This window comes from Mixophyes fleayi, chromosome 3, assembly GCF_038048845.1.
Source record: "Mixophyes fleayi isolate aMixFle1 chromosome 3, aMixFle1.hap1, whole genome shotgun sequence".
NCBI lineage: Eukaryota > Metazoa > Chordata > Amphibia > Anura > Limnodynastidae > Mixophyes > Mixophyes fleayi.
This window is the reverse complement of record NC_134404.1, coordinates 283,976,516-283,997,756: the sequence shown is the minus strand read 5'-3', so window position 1 is coordinate 283,997,756 and position 21,241 is coordinate 283,976,516. Positions and strand designations below refer to the sequence as shown.

At 37.8% G+C, this 21,241-nt stretch overlaps 1 protein-coding gene and 1 long non-coding RNA gene across 6 annotated transcripts in view; one reads left to right on the top strand and one right to left on the bottom strand.

The window, feature by feature from the left end:
• Positions 1-21,241, top strand: part of MAP4K3 (mitogen-activated protein kinase kinase kinase kinase 3) — a 207,305-nt gene that overhangs the window by 110,714 nt on the left and 75,350 nt on the right. For 3 of the 5 annotated variants that reach the window (XM_075203719.1, XM_075203718.1, XM_075203717.1), the window contains exons 7-13: positions 580-622; positions 4,085-4,157; positions 5,141-5,272; positions 5,903-5,965; positions 6,066-6,147; positions 8,629-8,739; positions 12,994-13,068. In XM_075203719.1, coding sequence (XP_075059820.1) covers positions 580-622; positions 4,085-4,157; positions 5,141-5,272; positions 5,903-5,965; positions 6,066-6,147; positions 8,629-8,739; positions 12,994-13,068 — 579 coding nt within the window. The remainder of the gene's footprint in view (positions 1-579; positions 623-4,084; positions 4,158-5,140; positions 5,273-5,902; positions 5,966-6,065; positions 6,148-8,628; positions 8,740-12,993; positions 13,069-21,241) is intronic. The other 2 variants (XM_075203721.1, XM_075203720.1) reach the window with 1 other exon arrangement.
• Positions 15,743-21,241, bottom strand: part of LOC142144626 (uncharacterized) — a 20,986-nt gene continuing 15,487 nt past the window's right edge. Inside the window, exon 3 of the long non-coding RNA XR_012689753.1 lies at positions 15,743-20,133. This is a non-coding gene — a long non-coding RNA (uncharacterized LOC142144626). The remainder of the gene's footprint in view (positions 20,134-21,241) is intronic.

The following is a 21,241-nucleotide window of genomic DNA, read 5'->3' as shown; positions in this document are numbered from 1 at the left end:
AAGGCACCAGTTAATGAGTACATGAAAACTCAATATTTTCAATTAAGCCATGTCAAGTAGTAACGTGTTTAATAAACAGCACAGGGGTGGCTTTGCCCACTGCGGCATATATATTTTTTTTATCCCTTTTTCATTTGACAGGTTTTTAATCTTTGTCACAAGACTAAATTATTATTGCCTTTTCATGAGGCAGAGTGAATATTGTGTTCTTGGACAAAGTTTAATTACTGCAGATGCATGTGGACCAGTGCTGAGAGCCACTCTGACATTTTCATACGCATTGTTTTCCACACCACAATTTTACTTGTACAGGGCATGATGACAGTGCAACGAAGCAGAATGAAGGATATTGGTTTTTGGATGGGATTAGAAGTGAAAGAATAAGGGCAAGAATCGTGTAAGCCTTTGTATGTAGCTATTTGATTAATAGGTGTGAACGGACACGATAATAATGTCCGTGTATTCAAGCTACTATTTCTCGAAATAAGATGGATCTGTGCTATTCTGTGTGTTTCAAAAACTTTTTTGAATCTTAGTGATGTCTTATTTACATGCATGTTTTTTTTTTATTAATTTTAGGGAGCAAATATTCTTCTAACAGATAATGGTCATGTAAAGCTAGGTAAGTGATATTATGTAGTGTCCTTTTTGCCTATTTACAGTAGACTGATTGGATTTTGCACAAAGTCTGCCTGACATATACTTTTATGCTGTGCTGAGAATCAATCTTTTAAAGAGAAAATAAAGGACACGGCAAAATAAAACTAATATGCAAAGTATGTATAAAATGTTAAAAAGAAAGGTTTTTGTATAAAAGATATATGATGAAAGATAGATTTGTCCCTAGGAGTTTACAATCTAAATCAAAACAATTGTGTGTGTGTGTGTATATACACCATATGGGAAAACTCCCCACTCACTCACAATAGCGCATAGTCAAATCCCGGGAATGACAGGTAGAAGCAGTTCATGTCAGAGCGACTCCCCTGTTTCAAGTGCTGCGCTGCCCATACAGTTATCAAGTAGTGAATTCCCAGATAGATCGATTTTTCAATCCACGATAAAATGTAAAACAAATTCCACCGCTTTTTATAGCCTCTATTTAGAAATGAGTCACACAGATAGCATTCTGGGCAATATTAAGGTTATTTATATTCATTCTTGAATTGTTGGTTGCTAGCTTGCAAAGTGTACTGCATCTTGAATTTTTAATGATCACGTTCCTGAGAGCACGGATGTTTCTAGCTGATTATTATCCAAGGATTCCAGGGCAGATGTGCTGAGAAAATAAGGCTTTGGTTTACCGCACTGCCCATGATATTCATTGAGACATGTCACTTATGTATGAAGAAACGTTTGTAAAAAAGAAAAAAAAAAAGAATCTGGTTAACAAATTATCCCCACAGAAACAGGAAATGCGGGAAATGTTTACATACCTGCTGCTTGATTTGACAATATAGAAGGTTATTTGAGTTATATGTGTGTATTTGTGATTTTCCAGTACTTAAGGTTGATTTCCCCTCACCACCCCATCCCTTGAGGTTTCAGGTAGCACTCTGGTATTATACTGCAAGATGCTCATTCTGTTTTCCATATAACGCTGGTGGGTTAGTCCATCTATGAAGTAACTCATATTTGATCTCATAATGTGGGTCCTGTAAGGGCCGTTCTAAGAAAGCATCAAAAGGGGGTGTTTGCTCAGCTTTCATCATGCCAGGTAGCTCAACACTACACTTCCAATTCAAAGGTGGATAATCACACTTTGACACTTTGTGTGCCTATGTCCCCTTACTAGTCTTTGGCCTCCACATGCAGTTTTCTCTACTGTAACAAACCGCATAACTATGACATTGATGTGCAGATCTATCTTTTTCACTATTACACTTGCTCAGGATTCTAAGAAGACAACATTCCTCACAGAAAAGAGAAGTGTCTAAATGATGACCAAATTAATTGCTTAGTCCATGATGAAGTAAAAATTATATCCACAGCCTTAGCCCACTTATTTTTTTCAATACAAATTCGAGCTCCTTGTTCAACTTCAGTTCTAACATTACACCAAGCTCTAAATCAAATCTAATACACAGGCGATGTTAATGTATGTATAAACTCTGAGTTCTGATGCCATCACTTCAGTATACATTAGCAAAACGTGTGTAGAAACAAATAATGTACCCGTACTGTAAATTATTATTAGAAGGTATATCAAATCTTTTGACCTGGGCTTTTCTATGATCAAAGAACTCCACTATGTTGTCTAATATTCATATAATTTAGAGGAGGGAATGCACGATTCCATATAGAAACCTATTCTAAGCTCGAACCGTAGACCTCACATTAATCCAAGCATCTCAGTGTACCTAAGGTCTAAACCATAATCCCTTGTCAAGCTTTATATCTAACCATAAATTACTGATTGCACTCCTAAATTCTAAATCAAATTTAATAATCTGTTTATCTATTTATTGATGGGGGGAAAAATGATGTCTGTTTTTGCATTGTACTGTGACAAGCGTCTTAATGTCAGACGTCGCTATACTGTCACTGTATTGAATTACATTTGTTGCATTTGTGTTCAAAATTGTACACAATAAAAGCATTGTGTATCTCAGTGTTGCCTAGATGATTTTTTTTAGGGACTGAGCAAATTTGGAAGTGAACTGGAGGCTGATGCTTATGTTCCACCACTTTATGTTTTTTCCTTTGATTATTACTTAAAAGGTTTACATTACACTTACATTAAAGCTTTGAGTAGTTGTAACCCATCTGTGAATTGATACTGCTGCATGTTACAATAGATTATTATATGGCTTACAATTGATCATGTCACCCTTTCAAAGCAGCACCACGATTTCCCAGAATGCGTTAGAAGCGCTGTCATTTTATTGGTTTGTAACATTTTTTACTTGTTCAAAGCGGACTTCACAGCTTTTATTATTGGTAAAACAGCAACTATTGCTTCCTGATTCAGTTACTACTTAGTGGTTGATTGATTTGACAATAATTTATACTTCAGTGATCTTGATTTGTACAATTTGACCCTTTCATCAGGTCTGCAGTGCCCAATAAGACTTTGCATCTCTTTCACAATTAGTTACTAAATACTGAGCCATTATCCGAAACCGAGCAATGTGACTCTGAAAAGATAGTATTCATAAAAAATATGTAAAAATGTCCATACATTTAATGAACTTAAGATGATTTAAAGGCTTATTCCAGTTTTGTGGGTAAAAGATCCCATATCAGTTTGTACATAAGACTTAGACCCTGATGGTCATTTATATAAAATAATAACTTGGCAGCATGGTGGCGTAGTGGTTAGCACTTCTGCCTTACAGCACTGGGGTCATGAGTTCAATTCCAGACCATGGCCTTATCTGTGACGAGTTTGTATGTTCTCCCCGTGTTTGTGTGGATTTCCTCCGGGTGCTCCGGTTTCCTCCCACACTCCAAAAACCATACTGGTAGGTTAATTGGCTGCTAACAAATTGACCCTAGTCTGTGTCTGTGTGTCTGTGTGTGTGTGTGTGTATGTGTTAGGGAATTTAGACTGTAAGCCCCAATGGGGCATGTGAGCGAGTTCTCTGTACAGCTCTGCGGAATTAGTGGTGCTATATAAATAAATGGTAATCATGATGATGAACCTATCTGGAATTTCTTATGGGTTACATACAATCTATTAGAGTTCTCGGTTTATAACTGGTTTCCAATGTAACCATTTGTACTGTGGGAATGTGGCATGTAGGACAACTTTCTTAGGACATCATTTTGCTTATGTTGCACTAAGTGCCAATAGACTTACACTATGGGTGTTTCAGATTCTGGATAAAGGTACAATTGCTGACCATTGAAAAACACATTTAATTAATCTCTGTCTTATCGCAAATACAGTATATTTAGTTCTGAAAACATCTTGGAGTGTTTAAAGTTGTGGATTTTACATATAGCCTTTTCTTATAGTGCAGTTTGCATATATATGTTATGCAGGTGAATTTTACAGGTCAATCTATATGACATTATGTAGAATGCTATTTGAATATGTGCTTCTAGTGTTACTAAAGGACTGAATTTGTTTTGTTTACAGCGGATTTTGGAGTGTCAGCACAGATTACTGCCACCATAGCAAAACGGAAATCTTTCATTGGAACCCCATACTGGTAAAATGTTATTTCCTTTTTTATTGGTCGTTAAAAGGGAATCAGTTACAGTAAATATGCTTTTCAAATAACCAGAGTCCATTTAATTAAAGGCATTGTGTAAATGTTTTTACCTAAATGTAAATGTTTTTGCCTAAATGTTTGTACTGAATAGCTAGCACATATATCATGATGTAAGCATTGTGCCTGAAATCTATTCTTTGTCTTCTTTAAAAACATAATTGCACATGATTGTTATTGAATGTTGTAGTATAACAGGTTGTGTACTGCACTTAAGTTTTTTAACATCCATAATATAGAAAAATACACATTACAGTGTGTGTATCAGCAGACTTACACATTAAACAGATATCCAAACAGACCACATATGAATAAACATTTCTTGTACAATTTTATCTTTTTCCGTTACAGCGTAAACATGTACCTTTTTACATGAAGTTAGCTAACTTCTACACAGAAATGCAAAAGTGTGATCATTCTTCACGCTCACTGTGCTCCTAAGATGCTCTATGGGGCAGTGTCAAACTGCAGGAAGTCTGCCGGCTTGCTGCACATTAATTCTGAATGATCATTTTATTAGTGTCACGGGGTCTTCATCCCACATCAGCATCTAATTTGAATAAAGTTAAAAGGCTGTCTAGTGCAATTCATTATTGTGTTGGCAGCATTACATTGGTGGCTGGGAGCAGTGTGATCATTTGGACAGAAGGTGGGGCCATGTAGGGATCAGCTTGTGTTTACGCTAAATCAGGAATGCATGCAGTTTGCACTGTCAAACCACCCCACATATGCACCACATTCTGGAGGTGATATAGACTTATCTCCTGTGTGTTTTATATATGTGATCGGTATACAAGAAGATAATCAAAAATGATCAAAACAAATGTGTCAAATCATTTTCCCCAATATAATTAATTGCATGTTTTATTGTGACATTTTGAAGAATATGCAACATAGTCCCTGACAATACATTTTGTTTTCAGGATGGCTCCTGAAGTGGCAGCGGTGGAGAGGAAAGGTGGATATAACCAGTTATGTGATATCTGGGCAGTCGGTATAACCTCCATAGAGCTTGCAGAGCTTCAGCCTCCTATGTTTGACTTACATCCAATGAGGTCAGTTGGTTTCACATATACAAATCACTTAAACATTTATCCAGTATTGTTGTTTTGGTTTAAAGGCTAATTCCACCCAAAGCTAAAAATGTGTTTAGAAAATGTGATTGGAATTAAGTATGATCAAACAAAAAACAAATGTTATTTACCTGCGCTTCAGCAGGTCCCCCTATTGTTCTGAGCAGGAGATCACTGTTACTTACAAGGGCATTGTTTGGGTTGTAAAAGACTCTGTGTTATATCCCTGTTCCTCTATGTAAGTAAACATTTGTAAATTCTATATTGCTTATGAAATTGTGTTTTTCCTCCATCCTTCATCTGTTTGTACATTATTTATTTTTTATTATTACTCAATACTGCTGCCTGCTGCTTCCAGTGGTGACAATTGACTAGTTTTTTGTGTTTTAAATAATCAAATCTTTTTCTGATGAAAAACTATTTCAGGTGATGTATGTTTAAAACTAAAATTGATTGAAAACATTCCAAAAATGTTTAGTCATTATCACTTTAACGTGAATCCTTTAGAGGTAATAATGTGCAGTAATTATGTAATTTCCAACCAGAGTTTTGCTGCCCACCAGACTTTATCTCATTATTTCTCAATAATATTGGTTTGTTATGTGCTTCCAGGGCCTTATTTCTAATGACTAAGAGCAACTTTCAGCCTCCGAAGTTAAAAGATAAGATGAAATGGTAAGCCGTGTAATTCATGATGATTCGCTTTTCTCACACATTTATTTTTCATTGGTGCAACTATTCATATTTTTTTTTTTTCTTCATTTTTACATTGAAGGTCAAATAGTTTCCATCATTTTGTCAAAATGGCACTTACAAAAAATCCTAAGAAAAGACCAACAGCCGAGAAATTATTACAGGTAATATAATACTGTGTGTATGTGACTGTATTTATGTCTATGTTTGAGTATTCTTTACTGCTGATTTCATACTCCTTACACTTGGTTTTCAGACACAGTGTTAATAATCATATATTGGGACAGTGAAAGTAAGATTATTACTAACATACAGTTTTTGCTCTTATATTGTTCTCAACTACACGCAGTTTTACTGCCACAGCTTTTGGAATGATGAATGAATTTGTAGTGTATGAAGTCAGCAGTAGAGTGTGATTCCCTCCTGTAAGTATTAACAGTGAGGAACATTTTAAAGCTAGCTTTTCTCCAGGTACAAGACCATGAAGGGGTTCTTCTACCCTAGACATAAAAAGGAGCTGACATCTTCTAAGCCTAACATGCTTTGGAGAGGTGGAGTTCTCTGATCAGATCCTATGTTTCTGTATGAGGAGTGTACACTAAACACGGCCCCTGACTGTGTGAGGAGAATCATTCTCTGTCTACAGCTGTTTCACTTTAACCCAGTAGCTCCAACCTCTGTGGAAGTAGGAAGATGGCAGCTCCTGCTTATCTTACTGCAATTTAAGACAATGGATACAAGGTGTTAGGACTCCCACTGTCAGTTTTGTGTGGTGGTGGAGGGATGCTAATTTATGGGAGGAACTCTGTTCTGGTTTTATTTTTTTACTTTGAGTGTTAATGAAACTTTGGGCTACATTTACTAAGCTGCTGGTTTGAAAAAGTGGGGATGTTGCCTATAGCGACCAATCGGATTCTAGCTGTCATTTTGTAGAAGGTACTAAATAAATGAAGGCTAGAATCTGATTGGTTGCTATAGGCAACATCCCCACTTTTTCAAATCCGCAGCTTAGTAAATCTAGCCCTTTGAGTCTTAGGGACTGGGTGAAAACTGGTGCACAGGTAAAAGTTTTGTAACCCATAGTGACCATTCCAACATTTGCTTTTACTTTCTAAACTGTATTAGAAAGATGATACAATCTGTGTGGTTACTATGTTTTACAGCACATTTCTCCTGTGTATCATTTGTCATAAATACCCTGTGTTTTTATTGAACTTGTATCCACTCAGTTTCCCCACTTGCCATTCAGTCCTCTCCATATGCCAACCTGACCTCCTCATATGCCCCATAATGCTCCTCACTTGTCACCCAGTTCTCCCTTTCATGCCACTCTCATCGCCCCCACAGGTCACTCACTACTGCCCGCTACTGCAATAGAGTGTGTCAATGGCTACTTGGTCTAAGGCAGATGTATGTGTTTAGTTATTGAATGCTTTGTCAAAGTAAAGCCATAAAAAGTAGAAGACAAAGGATTTTTGATTGTGGGGGAGTGTTCCTACTTCCTAATGGGTTTTAGGTTAATGTGCATGGGCCCGGAGGAGGGGAAACAGATGTTGCATGTTAAATAAATATGATATGGAAGTTAGTATGGTTAGTAGAAGTGTTATGAAGGTTGGAAGAAAATCAGAGGTGGGTCAAAATATAGCTTCATGTGTGGGGTAAATAGTCAACTGGGAATGGCAGAAAAGTGGAAGTTCAAAAAAGGAGTTTTGAAAGGGTGGAGGAACGTGAGTGTACAGTTAGTGTTACTATTCTAGAACGAAAGTTGGCTTTTCACAGGTGGACTGTGTGTGTGTGTGTGCGTGCGTGCGCGCAGGCCCATTGTTTTACCTAAAATTCAATGCACTAGCTCTCCTGAAACTAATAATAATACCAAATATGTGTGATTAGTTTAAATTTGAAGGGCTGTAAAATCTCCCCTTTTGCCAGCACTAAATGGCTGTGTCTAATACAGCTTACTTGGATATAATAGAGCTAGCGAGCTGGAGTGTCCCGATCTATCATCTGCTTGTGAACACTTTCTCTGATATGAAACCACAAACACAAAAATCTTTTTGACTAAGATCAAGGATTCCTTCAAGCTGTAATAGTCCCATCAGTGTTGTAGAGCTTGTCCTTCAAACATCTTTATCATACACCCTGAATCCTTGTCTCTCTAGAAACCCTTCTATTTTATAGATGGATGTAATATAAATAGTAGCTGTTGTCTGTCTTCTCCTGACATTATTGTATTGTAGTCATCTTTTCTGAAGCCTTTGAAGAATGTGATGTCATAGACAACATAATGAGCTTTCCACAGCATGTATTGTGATAACTGTAATAGGCCACTAATGTACTTCTTCTTTGTTCTTAAACAAGCAGTCATTACTACCTACTTACTGTCAGACGCCTGAATGGCCACAGGCTAGAGATAATCAAACTTTAGTATATCATTTTTAATGTACTGTGTGTATATATCATGAAATCTGTTTTGCTGCACTGATGTATATATTACATTTTTATTACATTTTGAGAAGCAAAGTGCAATTGTACTGTAAGGAAGATAAAATATGACAAGTAATTAAGTCTGTCAGATTATATAGTGATTTTTGTCAGTGTGTGCACTGTTCTGTATTCATATAACATCATTCTCTTGCTTTTTGTAGCATCCTTTTGTTTCACAGCCATTAAATCGCACACTTGCTATTGAATTGCTGGATAAGGTGAATAATCCTGACCACTCTAGTTACCATGACTTTGATGACGATGACCCGGAGGTAAGAGTATTTCATCACCACAGTGTACAGTGCGATGTGTTGAGTATTAAAGTACCAGAAAGGCTATCTTGTTTTATTTACATCACATGTATCTAGTAAGAGATTGAAGAAATGTGGTATAAACGTTCATGCACCAAATCCACACATATCAGTTGTTTGCCATTGCACATAGTGCAGTAGAAAGTTGCTCTTGGACTATATGTAAAATGGATCTTGATAGATGAATACTTACAGTCATTTTAACCTGTGTGAGTTTTAACTTTGGACAAACACATTATTGTGACTTGCGCACTAAGGACCTGATTCATTAAGGAATGTAAATGCCGATACGTGCCGTATTTTGCACACTGCAGTCGAAAAACTGACGCCAAAGACCGCAATTCATGTTCACAATAAATGACACCTCCGAGAGCCTACAAGTTCGTGGGTGGAACAGGGAGGGGAAGGGCTGTATGCCCGTAGTCAGTGTACAAGGAGGGCATGCCAACCTCGGGTGCACGCTGCAACATCCGATTCAAGCTTTGGGCATCTTTGAGCTACGTGTTTTCCAGTCGTATCACTTGCACCAGCTGAGTGATAGTGATAACCGTCACGTATGCACGCTAGAACGTGTGTTTGCAATCAGGAGCAACTGTAAAAATGTATTTTATGTACAGTAGACATTAAGAACATCCTGATAAATATATTTTATGGGGGAAGGGCGTTGTCTTTTTTTTTTTTATGATTTTTTCATTAATGCTGGTGCAAGTGATACGACTGAAATATATTGAATACTTTTTATTCTCTGTGTTCTGATGGGACTTTATATTCCACATATGTATTGTATGTATCCAGGAATGTGTTGCATCTGTCTCAATACGGAAAGTGTGTATAGGCAGAGAGTCTCTGGACCAGTATATTCAACAAAAGACTTTTCTTCCGTTCCGATTGTAGTTTAATAGAGACGTGCGTGTCCCTGATTTATATGCGTCTTTTGTTTTTTAAATGCACAATACGTTCATTTTGCATTCCTTGATGAATCAAGCCCCAAAATATGTTTCCTATGTAGCTGTGTAATATGTGGAGCTTGCAGATTTTGCAGTGCATTACAGTAGAATAAGAAACACAGAATCTAGAATCTTCATTCTGTATTAGTTAATATACCCTGCTCCTTATTCATACTGCCAGACTGGCAGTATATTATGTATGATGTGATGCAGTGAGGTACAATAATATTTTATACTTTATAATTATATACTTTTACTCCATCCATTTTTTTGTTATTCTTGTCCCCCTATTAACATTAATAATCTAGGGCCTGATTCATTAAGGATCTCAAATGCAGAGGATCCTTATTTCAGTCTCCTGGACAAAACCATGTTACAATACAAGGGGTGCAAAAAAGTGTTCTGTTTTGCACATAAGTTAAATACTGACTGTTTTTCATGTAGCACACAAATACTTGATAGCTTATTTGTACACTGAAATTTAAAGTTGATATTTGTGGGCTACATGAAAAAACAGTCAGTATTTAACTTATGTGCAAAACAGAACACTCATTTGCACCCCTTGCAATGTAACATGGTTTTGTTCAGGAGACTGAAATAAGGATCCTCTTCATTTAAGATCCTTAATGAATCAGGCCCCTAGTTTGCAAATCATTGTTATAAGTTGTTCGGTCACTTTACGGACTTAAAAAAAAAATACAGCATCTATGCCGCAGTAAGGGTTAACTGTGTTACGGACTTTCTAGAAGAGCAGTTTTTCCAAAATTTGGTGCACCATGCATAGAATAATACTAAATTACATTTCACATGTATCCCTGTGTTTTCCCACATTGCCCATGGCACTCTCCTGCCCCCCCTCCCCCCCTCTTATTACATGTTTAGCAGTGCTTCTCAGTGACTAGAAGAGAACTGTCAGTGGTCATGACATTGTTCTCAAAAAGCAGATTATTTTTTTTCTTTAAATGGTTTTGGAACTTTCTGACCATTGAGTTTGCAAATAAGAGTAGTCTGTACAAGCACAGACTTCTGTTCTAAAGAATATGGTGACAGGCTAGCAGAAGGGATGGGACTGTGAAAGCCAGGAATAAATGCACTCGCTGGAACCGTGTAAAAAGACAAATATATATGTTAAAAGATTTTGGTAGATCATAATAATCATTTTGCATAAATAAAACCTTTATGCTGTTCCTTGATTTATTTTCTAGAAGAATATATCTAACAGCTTTCATCTGTAGCTTTCACATTGTTTTCAAGCTGAAATTCTACCTTGTATTCAGTGCATATCTGTCCCATTCCCCATCGTGTAACCCATGTCACTGAGTATTAAATCCCCAGACCAAATAGTGTTCCATGTTTTCCTGCTGGCCTTCTGCCACCTTGATACATTGTAATGTACTGTGGATGCTGCACTGTATATACTTTCATATAATGACAGTACATCAAGTAGATATCATGACCGCATGGAAATACAGGTTGTCAGACTCGTCAAATCATTTCCATGCATAATGGGCAGAGTGGGGGCATCTGTAGACCACTCAGCCAGCAATGAGTTACCAGATGTGGAGGGAAGCATTATTCATTTGTGCAAAGAAACCCCTTAAAACTGCATGTGTTATATTTTCAGCACTACACAGCAGAAAAAGCAATGATTTGCAAACTTCTTGACAGCAGTGGGAGGATGTGAATGAAAGAAATGGCTGGAGTTTTCTAGTATTAATGGGTGAAGTAGAAAGACAGAACACCTCATATTTAAGTGGCCCGGCTTTTTTAGTATGTCCCAAAATACATTGACCGTACTATGAACAGAATATTCCATCCAACAGTCTGACCTCTTCTTCTACATCTTTATTGTTCATTAGAAAAAGGTGACATTTATAAACACAAAATCACGTTTCTAAGAAGCAAAATTGAGTCAAAATAAGTCCTGACCTTAATCTACCTAACTACTCTCACATGCATACAAAGCCATGCCTGCTGCCTCACCCCTGTCAGGGCTATTGAGAGGACTGGTGTAGGGCAGTTTGTGGTTATCATTACAGTACTAAGACCGCTTGAAGCTTGCACTCTTGGCACAAAGATGCATTGTGAACAGTATTTTTACATTCCTTGTATTTGTTGGTGATGGTGACATCTGCTGCAATCTGTATTATTATCCCAGACATTACATTTTTGTGCCCCTCAGAAACAAATGAGCCTGATTTGGTAAACATTAGAGGTCATTAACAAAGCGTTAAAAGACAGTGGTGGTCATTATTGAAGCGCATTGCAAAATGATTTGGTTTAAGGTGTACTGGTTAAACATCACTTCAAAGTCCAACCTCCTGCACCTTTAGTAAGCTTCATACTTTCTCCAAGTACGTCGCTCGGTTTAAACTTTTTTTGTGGCTTAATTAAATCATGAGAGTGAGGTGACCTTAGTTCTACTTTTATCATGTTTCACATTTGTGAGTTTGAATCTTTTTTTTTTTTTTTTTTTTTTTTACATTGCTTGAAGTGAGACAAAAAAAGGAACTTCTCCACCGAATGCTGGCAAATATGGGGTCTCCTTCTATACTTTTAATGGGACCCTTCCTATGGAGAAGCGCATCTGTAGGTGTTCTCCAAGTAATATGATGCATTTCACACACAAAACTGACACACATAATAAAACAGTCACAATGAACAGTGCTACTTAAAATTCACATCAATGAAAACCGCTATCCTAGTTTGTCAACCAGCCCCAGCGCTTGAAAGCCACTATAACACGAAGGTCAAAAGCGTGTATCCTCCTTGCTGTAGCTGGTTCGTGTAGGACTGGTGGCACCTACACTCCCCCCAGCTCCTCCTCTCACCATAACTGTGCAGACTACTATTCTTCCCCAAATGCAGCCATCTTTTTCTTCAGACCTATGCATCCTGTGGAAATCTAGATGCACTTGTGCAAATCGAGGTTTAACGCTGTATTGGCGCTGCGGAGTCATTATTTTGCGCTTTATTAACGACTTCCACTGTCTTTTGACAGATTTTCATCTATGCATTTCTTAGCTATTTCCCAGGGTACTCTGCATACTTATTGTACATCAAGTCATTTTAATTGTGCATTTAACACTTTCTGTTTGATCACGCAGTACATGTAGTTTCAGTAAGTGACATAATATCTGAATACAAATATTTGTAAATGTACTGCCTTACCAGATAAGGTATTAAAAGTCTTGTTTCTCATTATTTTCTTCCCTTTTTTTTTTGTGTATGTTTGTGTGTGCGTTGGTCCCTTTTGTTTTCCGAATAGTTTAAGTTTTGGGGGATCTTTTCTCCTGCATCTCCTCCTGTGCGTCGGGCCCCTCGTTTTGCAGCCCGCCCCAAGGTACAATTGCTTGTCCCAGCAAGCTGAGTGTATCACCTAACTATCGTACATTATACCAGCTTTCTAAACCTGCAGTAGCTGAGGCAGTATAACATTGCTATTACCAAGCTTGCAGCTTCAACATGAAGGCAACATATGCATTCATTGCTAATTCCATCAAGGTCTGTAGATGACCTTCCTGCTCTTAGTATAAATTGTGGAAAAATACTAACAATTTTATCTCATTCTAAATCTTATCTTTTTTTTTTTTAACTTTCCTAGAAAAAAACACACATCACAATTAGACTTAGCTGCCTTTACTGTACAGTATATCATTTATTTTGTCCATTCCCATAAAAAATTATCATCTTGCTTGAGTTCATGTCATTTTCATTTAATTAACAGATTTATTGTGTCCCACTTGATTCTGTCATTTTATTACTTTTAATGTTTTGAGACAATAGTTGACTCTGTCTCTGATGTTTGATAAACAGATGTATCTTTATATCTAAGGAAACTGCCACGATGTTACCAGAACAAGGGGGATTGGTTAAGGGGAAAACTCCAGTATAGTCTATTCCTCTAAATATTGAAAATAAATATGTCTGCACTCTCCCTCATCTGTCCTGTTCAGCTGCATGGCAATATATATGAATACAAATAGAATAGTGGCCAATTATTATTATTGTTTTTTTATGTAGCACCACCATATTACGCAGTGCTGTATAGAAGATGTGTAGTCGTCCAAATCAGGGCCTGCCCCATTGGAGATTACAGGCTAAATTCCCTACACACACTAGGGTCTACTTTATTTAGGAGCCACTTAACCTACCATGTATGTCTTTGGACGTAACCGGAGCTCCCAGAGAAAACACACGAAAGCATGTATAGAACATAGAAATTCCACACAGGTACGGCCCTGGTCAAGCATTGAACTCATGAATCCAGTGCTGTGAAACAGCAATGCTAACCACTCTGTCACCGTGTTGCCTACAGCTTATCCTTGCTCATAAAAATCTAATTGTATCTCGATACAAAAGAAATAATAGATATTCGTTCATATTCTGAACATTTAAGCTTGCAGTTATATATTTTCATTTTTTTTATTGTTTAAATAAAATTGATGAATGGCACGCTCCATACTGAATGTGTTTTTTTTATACTGACGTTTCATTCTGTAGTTAGATATAGACCTCTGTAGTTATTTCAAGTATAAATAAAATATATGATCTGAAGCACACAGGTAAATTTGTAATCCATAGCAAATAGGCATTCGTTAATAAATCTACCTTTCATTAGACTAATGAAATCTAAAAAGTCTGCTATTTGTACCATGATTTCAAATACACATCTAAGTGTATGTTAGACTGGCAACTATAACAAGAGTAATAAAGGATTCTAGTTGAGCACACCATATATTTTTTTTTAAAAACAATGTACTCTTGGAATAAAAAAAATTAAAAATGTATACCTGATTTTATACTTTGGGTAACCCAGTGAACGAATGAGCCCATCAGGTTTTTGCATTTAAAAAAATTGCTGTTTGAAGAAAATGACTTTGAAGCGCCAAGAATCAGTAAATATACCATTTGGTTTTAAAAAGTGTCTATTTGCTATGTGAAATGTTATAGGTATAGTCTGTGTTATAATATGGTATGAGTATTTAACAACCAATGTAATCTATAAATTATTTATTAAATGAAATTGTATTAAAATAATACAACTATACCTTTCTGAGTTTTGACTTTCTCTGCATTAACTATGGCAGAGGTAAGCGACCTGTTGTTCGCCATCTTTTGTGGCACTAAAAGTTCTAGAATGTTCTACCAGCTTGAACGTGTTTCATCAGTGCTGGAAAGCAAGATTTCCTAAGCCTGAATTATTGTGTGATTTTTGATGAACCACAGAAACGTAGATAGTATATAAAAGATTCACCTGTCTTTTATTTTATTTTTTTTTCGTTCCTATAGAATGATGTATGCCTACAATGTTGGAATGGGGATCTGTTCTCTACATATTCCAGTTTGTCTGGTCATTAGTTGTTTTCTTGCCACAAAGGCTTGCTTACTTCACAGCTGCCTAGACTTATCTATAAGCCATGCAGGAGGAGACTTAAGTTGCACATGCAGCACTTCAGGTGGCCAATTAGGTTCTGTTAGGCCACGTTTATTCATTACTGCTTGTTGGGTCTCAAATGATCAACATCTGAGGAGTACTGGCTTAAGATGCAGTTGGCCAATGATCACATGTTAACAGTGCATGCCGTGGTTGATGACTGCACTAATTGGAACCGATAGAATCAATTAGTGTAGCCCTATCTCATTGTTAAGATATGCCATTCTACCTGTGACTAAACTGGTACATTTACAGAGGAAGGGAACTAAGAGGCATAACATTTAAAATCCATTTGTCGTCAAATTCAGTGTATATATAGAAATGCCATGTGGTATTTAACAAAAACTAAGGGTTGAATGGTGCCCATGAAAATATCACATTTGACCATGTGATGTTTTCCTTTCATCAGTACCTTTTGCATATAAAGACTGTTTCTGAGATACTGTGCTTTACTTTAATTACCGAGATAGAAAGACACATTTACAGGTACAACTATTCAGCTAATGTTCACATCTCATTGTTTTTCATTTTTTTATAATTCTTTATTTTGAATGGTCAGTCAGAAATATACAAGAAACATAACAGTAAAACTGTTGAAAAACAGGGAGGAATGCAAATGGTACAAAGAAATGATCATAGTAAGTCAAACATATAGACAGGATGCTTGGAGGATGGATGGTGCGACATGGGAAACAGTAACAAATGACCAATTTTTCGGAATTTACAAGCATTATTGGTAGGGTTGACTACAGAGGTAAGAGCAAGTGTGAGGGAGGGGGGAGGTAGGGTCAAGAGCAGGGAGGGTGGGGGGGGACCACAGAGTAGGGTAGTATGGTTACTTGGTGGACAGTGTATAGGTAGCCTGGGGAAATGAGGGATCCAGCTACGATGTCTTGCAGTGGAAGTCTCATGGGGGAACACAGGGTTGTGCATTATGGGGGGGTCAAGGGAGATATTGCTGTGGTGAGTTTCAGTTTTAAGTGGTAGGCGTCCCAGAACTTGGAGTCAGATTTGATGATGGGAAGACCTCTGCCACCTCTGGGTGTTGGTCTTTTCAGGACATTGGCCAAAATATCCTTGGGGTTCTATGATTCCAGATTAACTAGACAAGGGCTTTTTGGACATTGGCAAGGAGGGAGACTGGGACGGCTCCTGGCAGTGTCATGAAAAGATAGAGCTATTTGGGTAATATTCATTTTGACAACTATGGCCGTGCCCAGCCAGGAGATAAGGTGATTCCAGGAGGATAGGTCATCCTGCATCCTAGAGAGGAGGGGTGGGAAGTTCTCATGGAAGAGAAGGTCGTAGCCTCCTAAATATCTAATCTCTCTGGACTGCCTCTTGAAGCTAAAATTGGTCTGGAGAAGCTCGGATTCCTGGGGGAGACATGGAGCAGCATGGTCTCCGATTTTGAATAATTAATCTTGTACCCAGAGGTAACGCTGTAGGCCTAGAGAATGTCATGGAGGTTGGGGCAGGAGATCGCTGGCTGAGTCAGTGAGAGCAGAATGTCATCTACAAAGAGTGAAATCTTAGAGTTAGTGTTACCCACCCGCATGCCCTACATTTTGGGGTTGGATCTAATCTGAGATGCAAGGGGCTCAATCACAAGGGCTAATATTAGGGGGGGATAGAGGACAGCCCTGCCTTGTACCATTGCTTATGGTGACTGGATTAAAAGGGTACCACCAGCCAGAACTTTGGCAGAAGGGGTAGTGTATAGTGTCCGGAGGTCATTGAGACAATTTCCAGAGAAGCCAGTGGCCTCAAGGGTGGCATTCATGAAACACCTTTTCAGCACCTAAAGAGAGCATAATAATTGGTGATCTACTGGAGTTCGCAATGTGGATAATATCGATGGCCCTTCTGGTGTTATTCCCTGCCTGACATTCCGGAGTAAAGCCCATCTGATCATAATGAATCAGTGAGGAGAGAAATGTATTCAGATGATTTGCCAGGATTTTGGCATATATTTACAGGTAGAGATTAAGGAAGGAGATGGGCCTGTAGCTTGCACAGTAGTGCGGGACTTTACCTTCTTAGGGATGTCTACAATCCTAGTTTCTAGCATTTCAGGTGGGAAGGGGTCTCCTTGTAGGATATTATTGAAGAGAGAGTGCAGATGGGGGAGCAAGCAAACCTGTAAATTTCTTATAATATGTGGCTGTAAACCCGTCACAGCGAGGAAATTTGCCATTTTTTGTTCTTTAATGGTTTGCTGTATTTCTTAAATCAAAATATCTTCACTGAGACGTGTGAGAGCGTGATGGGAAAAGTTAGGGAGTCTGGCTTTAGCCAAAAAATCAGATCAATGTGGGTTTGCTCTGATGCGTTGGGGAGATAGAGGTGGTTGGTAGGTTGGAAAGAGTGGTGTAGTAGTCTTTGATGGCAGTAGTAAGGTCGTGGATCAACTGGTTATCAAGAATTGAGATAATAATCCCGTGGGTCCTAGCCGATCGGAGGCGCAACGCAAGGCTTTTGTCCTCCTTGTTCCCCTTCTTGTAGACTGTTTGCTGGAGCCTTTTGAAGCGTTTGGCTACTTGTTTAGAGAGAAGGAGATCATGTCTCATTTTTTTAAACACATTGTTATTTTCTGATCCTGATGGTGCAGTTGTTTTGCTGCAGCACATTGTCAAGGTCTTGTGGCAACAGGTGACTTGTATCATTAGCTTTCCACTTAAGCCAGCACAGCTCAGCAGAAATATGAGTGTTCTCTCTAATTAGATGACTTACTCATTTTGGAGCCAGAACTACAGTGTATATTCTGGCTGTACATACTTGTTCATATGCCGTTGGTTTCTATACCGCTTCTTATAAGCAGAAAGCATCCTTTGTCTTCTCACACACAGAGTAGGTTATTAGCAGAGCTTATTGATATGAGGAAATAGATCTTCAGAGGGGAATGCATATATATGAGGAGCAAACCGTACCTGTCTTTGCTTGTCCTGAAGACAACTGAATCTTCTCTTTGCTTTCATAGACTGTTATGCTTTTAAAAGGAATAAAGCATTTAAAGTAATTTTTTTTCATTTCATTAGCTCGGAACATACCCAGACAGATGTGATACTGGGTGAGATAGAACTGATATCTTTCAATAAACATTTGTTTGGAGAAGTTACCACTTTAAAGGGGTAGGGGGTTATATAAATAGTTAGTATCATAGTAATATTATTTCACAAACGTTTGAATAAATCACTATACGTCAGTCACTTATCTGGCAAAATATTTCACACTAAGATGTTGCAATGGTTGACTTGGATAAAATTGTCTTATGATTGCAGTCCAGGTTTTCTTTTTTTTTTTTTTTTTATAATGAAGTAACGCTTTGTTATGCCCCGAGGAAGCACAGTGTGAAATTGCACGCTTATGCAAGAATTACAATCCAGAGGGAATGAAAGATTCCAAGCAACAGAGAAATACAATTTAGCAGTATACAGTAGTGAGGAATGTAATAGGTACATGTGTGTGCTTGTAAAATGATTGTGAGTCATACAGGGCTGGTTGCTTGCTATAAAAATGTGTTTTCACCAGGAGTCAACCGAAGCATATGTGCTATCACATCTTGTTTGCACCCTGGGTATTATAGTACTTTAATGGATAGCACATATTGCCAATAGTGACCATAAGATTCCAGGCTTTGCAGCAATTTGTGGTGCCACAGCAATCTCTGTGAAATTATCTGTGATAACTGCCATTAAGGAACAGTAGAGTAATGTGTATGTGCTATCATTTAAATGGCATGAATTGGATTTGCCAATTCCATTTCTGTAAAACTATAGGATGGTCAGTATTTTATATATACAGGGTTACATCTACCATGTGTGCTATCTGTACAACTCTATAGAATATTCCTGGCACTCTCATAATTATAAGATCATATGTTTATTGGTTTGTGTTCAGAGTTTATGGTAATGTGAACATTATATTCACAATTTGTTAGCACTGTCAAATATATAAAATTCTGTGTGTGATCTAATTACACCAGCATGCATATATTTTGGTCAAGGTTATCTCAATTAAAGTATTTTAGTTTTCAAAACTCTAATGTTGCTTCATGAGGATTACTGTATTTGGGCATACAAATTACTTTCTAGTTTCGTAACAAAGGCATTAAAAACATGGTCCATTAGTAGATTAAACATTTACACTAAAACATTGAGGAGTCACAGTGGTGTTGACAAAGCCATGACAATCATATATATGTGAATGTGAGTAGATGGGCATTAACAACCCCCACATGAGATGGATTTCCATAGACTGATACAACAGGACTTCGGGGATCTACTGTGTCGGGTATGGAAGAGTTTATATTTTATTTTAACATTTTTATTTTGAGTGCCATTAGCCACCTTCTCTGTGTGTATTACTGTACTCCGTCTGTATCTGTTCATTACAGTGGGTGTATCTGTTTGTGTATTACTGCATTCTGTGTGTATGTATCTATCTGTTCATTACAGTGGGTGTATCTGTGTTTTAAAGCACTGTGTTTGTGTATTACTGTACTCTCTGTATGTATCTGTGCATTTCTTTTGTGTATTGTTTGTGTATTACTGCAATGTGTGGATCAAAGTGAGGAAGCATTTATTTTCCATACACAAACCCATTCATAGGCTTTTCTCCTGAGTCTAGCTGTTTTTTGTTTGCATTCAGTATTGTATTCGTACATTTCAGGTATATCAATATAGAAAAAGACATATTTAATGTTGAGATTTAAAAAACTTAGCAGCACCCATTGAAGCAAAGCTTAAAGTGCTGATGAGCAAATGACACCAAAGTGAGTCTATTGGCATGGTTGAAAGTTTCTGATCTTGTCCAAAAGTGTAACCAGCTCCTCGTAGGAAATTAAACCAACTGCCACGATCATCTGGATCAGACCATAGAAGGTCACACATTGGCCCCTCATAGGGAACTTCCTGTAGGTGATCCAAAGCACATATGTGATCCAACCTATCAATAGATGTTGAGAGACCCCTGTGAAGACAGTAAATCTGACCATCAACTAAAGCCGTTAATGTAAGAAATATACATTTACATTCCCATACTTTCATAGTCCGTCATTGTAAACTCATTGTAGAAAACATAATCTTGAGTGATTTGTCGACTCTCAAGATTCCCCTTCACATGAGAAACTGGGGAAAAAACCATATCAGTGGTCCCCTTAAATATGATCTGTCTGCTCATTTATGAACTGTAAATGCTCTTAGAATTTTTATGTTTTACCCCTTGTTGAAGATTACCCCAATTTTTAATAAATATATTTATTAATCATGGTAACATTTATTTTTGTAGTGTCACCTAGGCTATTATTGGTTTATTATATTTTCTGGTTTGTAGGTGTGAGGATACCACCCTTAGCTGGAATGACAGTTACCCTCTGTGGGATTCAACGCACTCGGGTAGACCAGAGTATATCCAAAATAAGACTTTATTATGACAGCACAAGACGTTAAGTTACAGGGTAAATGGTAGCATGTATCCTCCAGCAGCCTCTTGTAGTCAGCACTCCAAAGTAATAATCTCAGTCTTATCCTCCCGCAATATTACCACTGCCAATTAGCAAACCGTTACGGTGTCGCCCAGCCTGGGATACTGGCTCACACAGACCCTGTCCTGGTAGGGTTTCCTCCAGTGACACCACGATGCCTGGCCCAGAGTCCTTTTCGCTGATCTCCTGTACACCAGGATCCTCCAAGCTACAATAGCTCCCCTGGCATTCTCCTATCCCTATATTCTTTGCTGTATACACAGGAAGTAGGGTCAAATGTCTCAATCCTCCCCCTTACAGCAGGGGTCTCTCAGTGGACACTTTAGCTGTTAGACATACAGTCTCTGCTACCTTGATTATACAATGGAATGGCTTGACTCAATTAGCTATTTTGACTGGATACACTAAACATGGGGCTACAATATTACAGCAGGGAATGACACTGCACACTTACATAAAACAATAATACTTTTGACACATTGTATCAACAGTGTTACGCCATCTGAATGTGTGATACCTTTTCATACAATAACCTTTATATTGATACATATTGGTACATTTCCCCATGCTATTTCACCCAAAATATTACTGTGG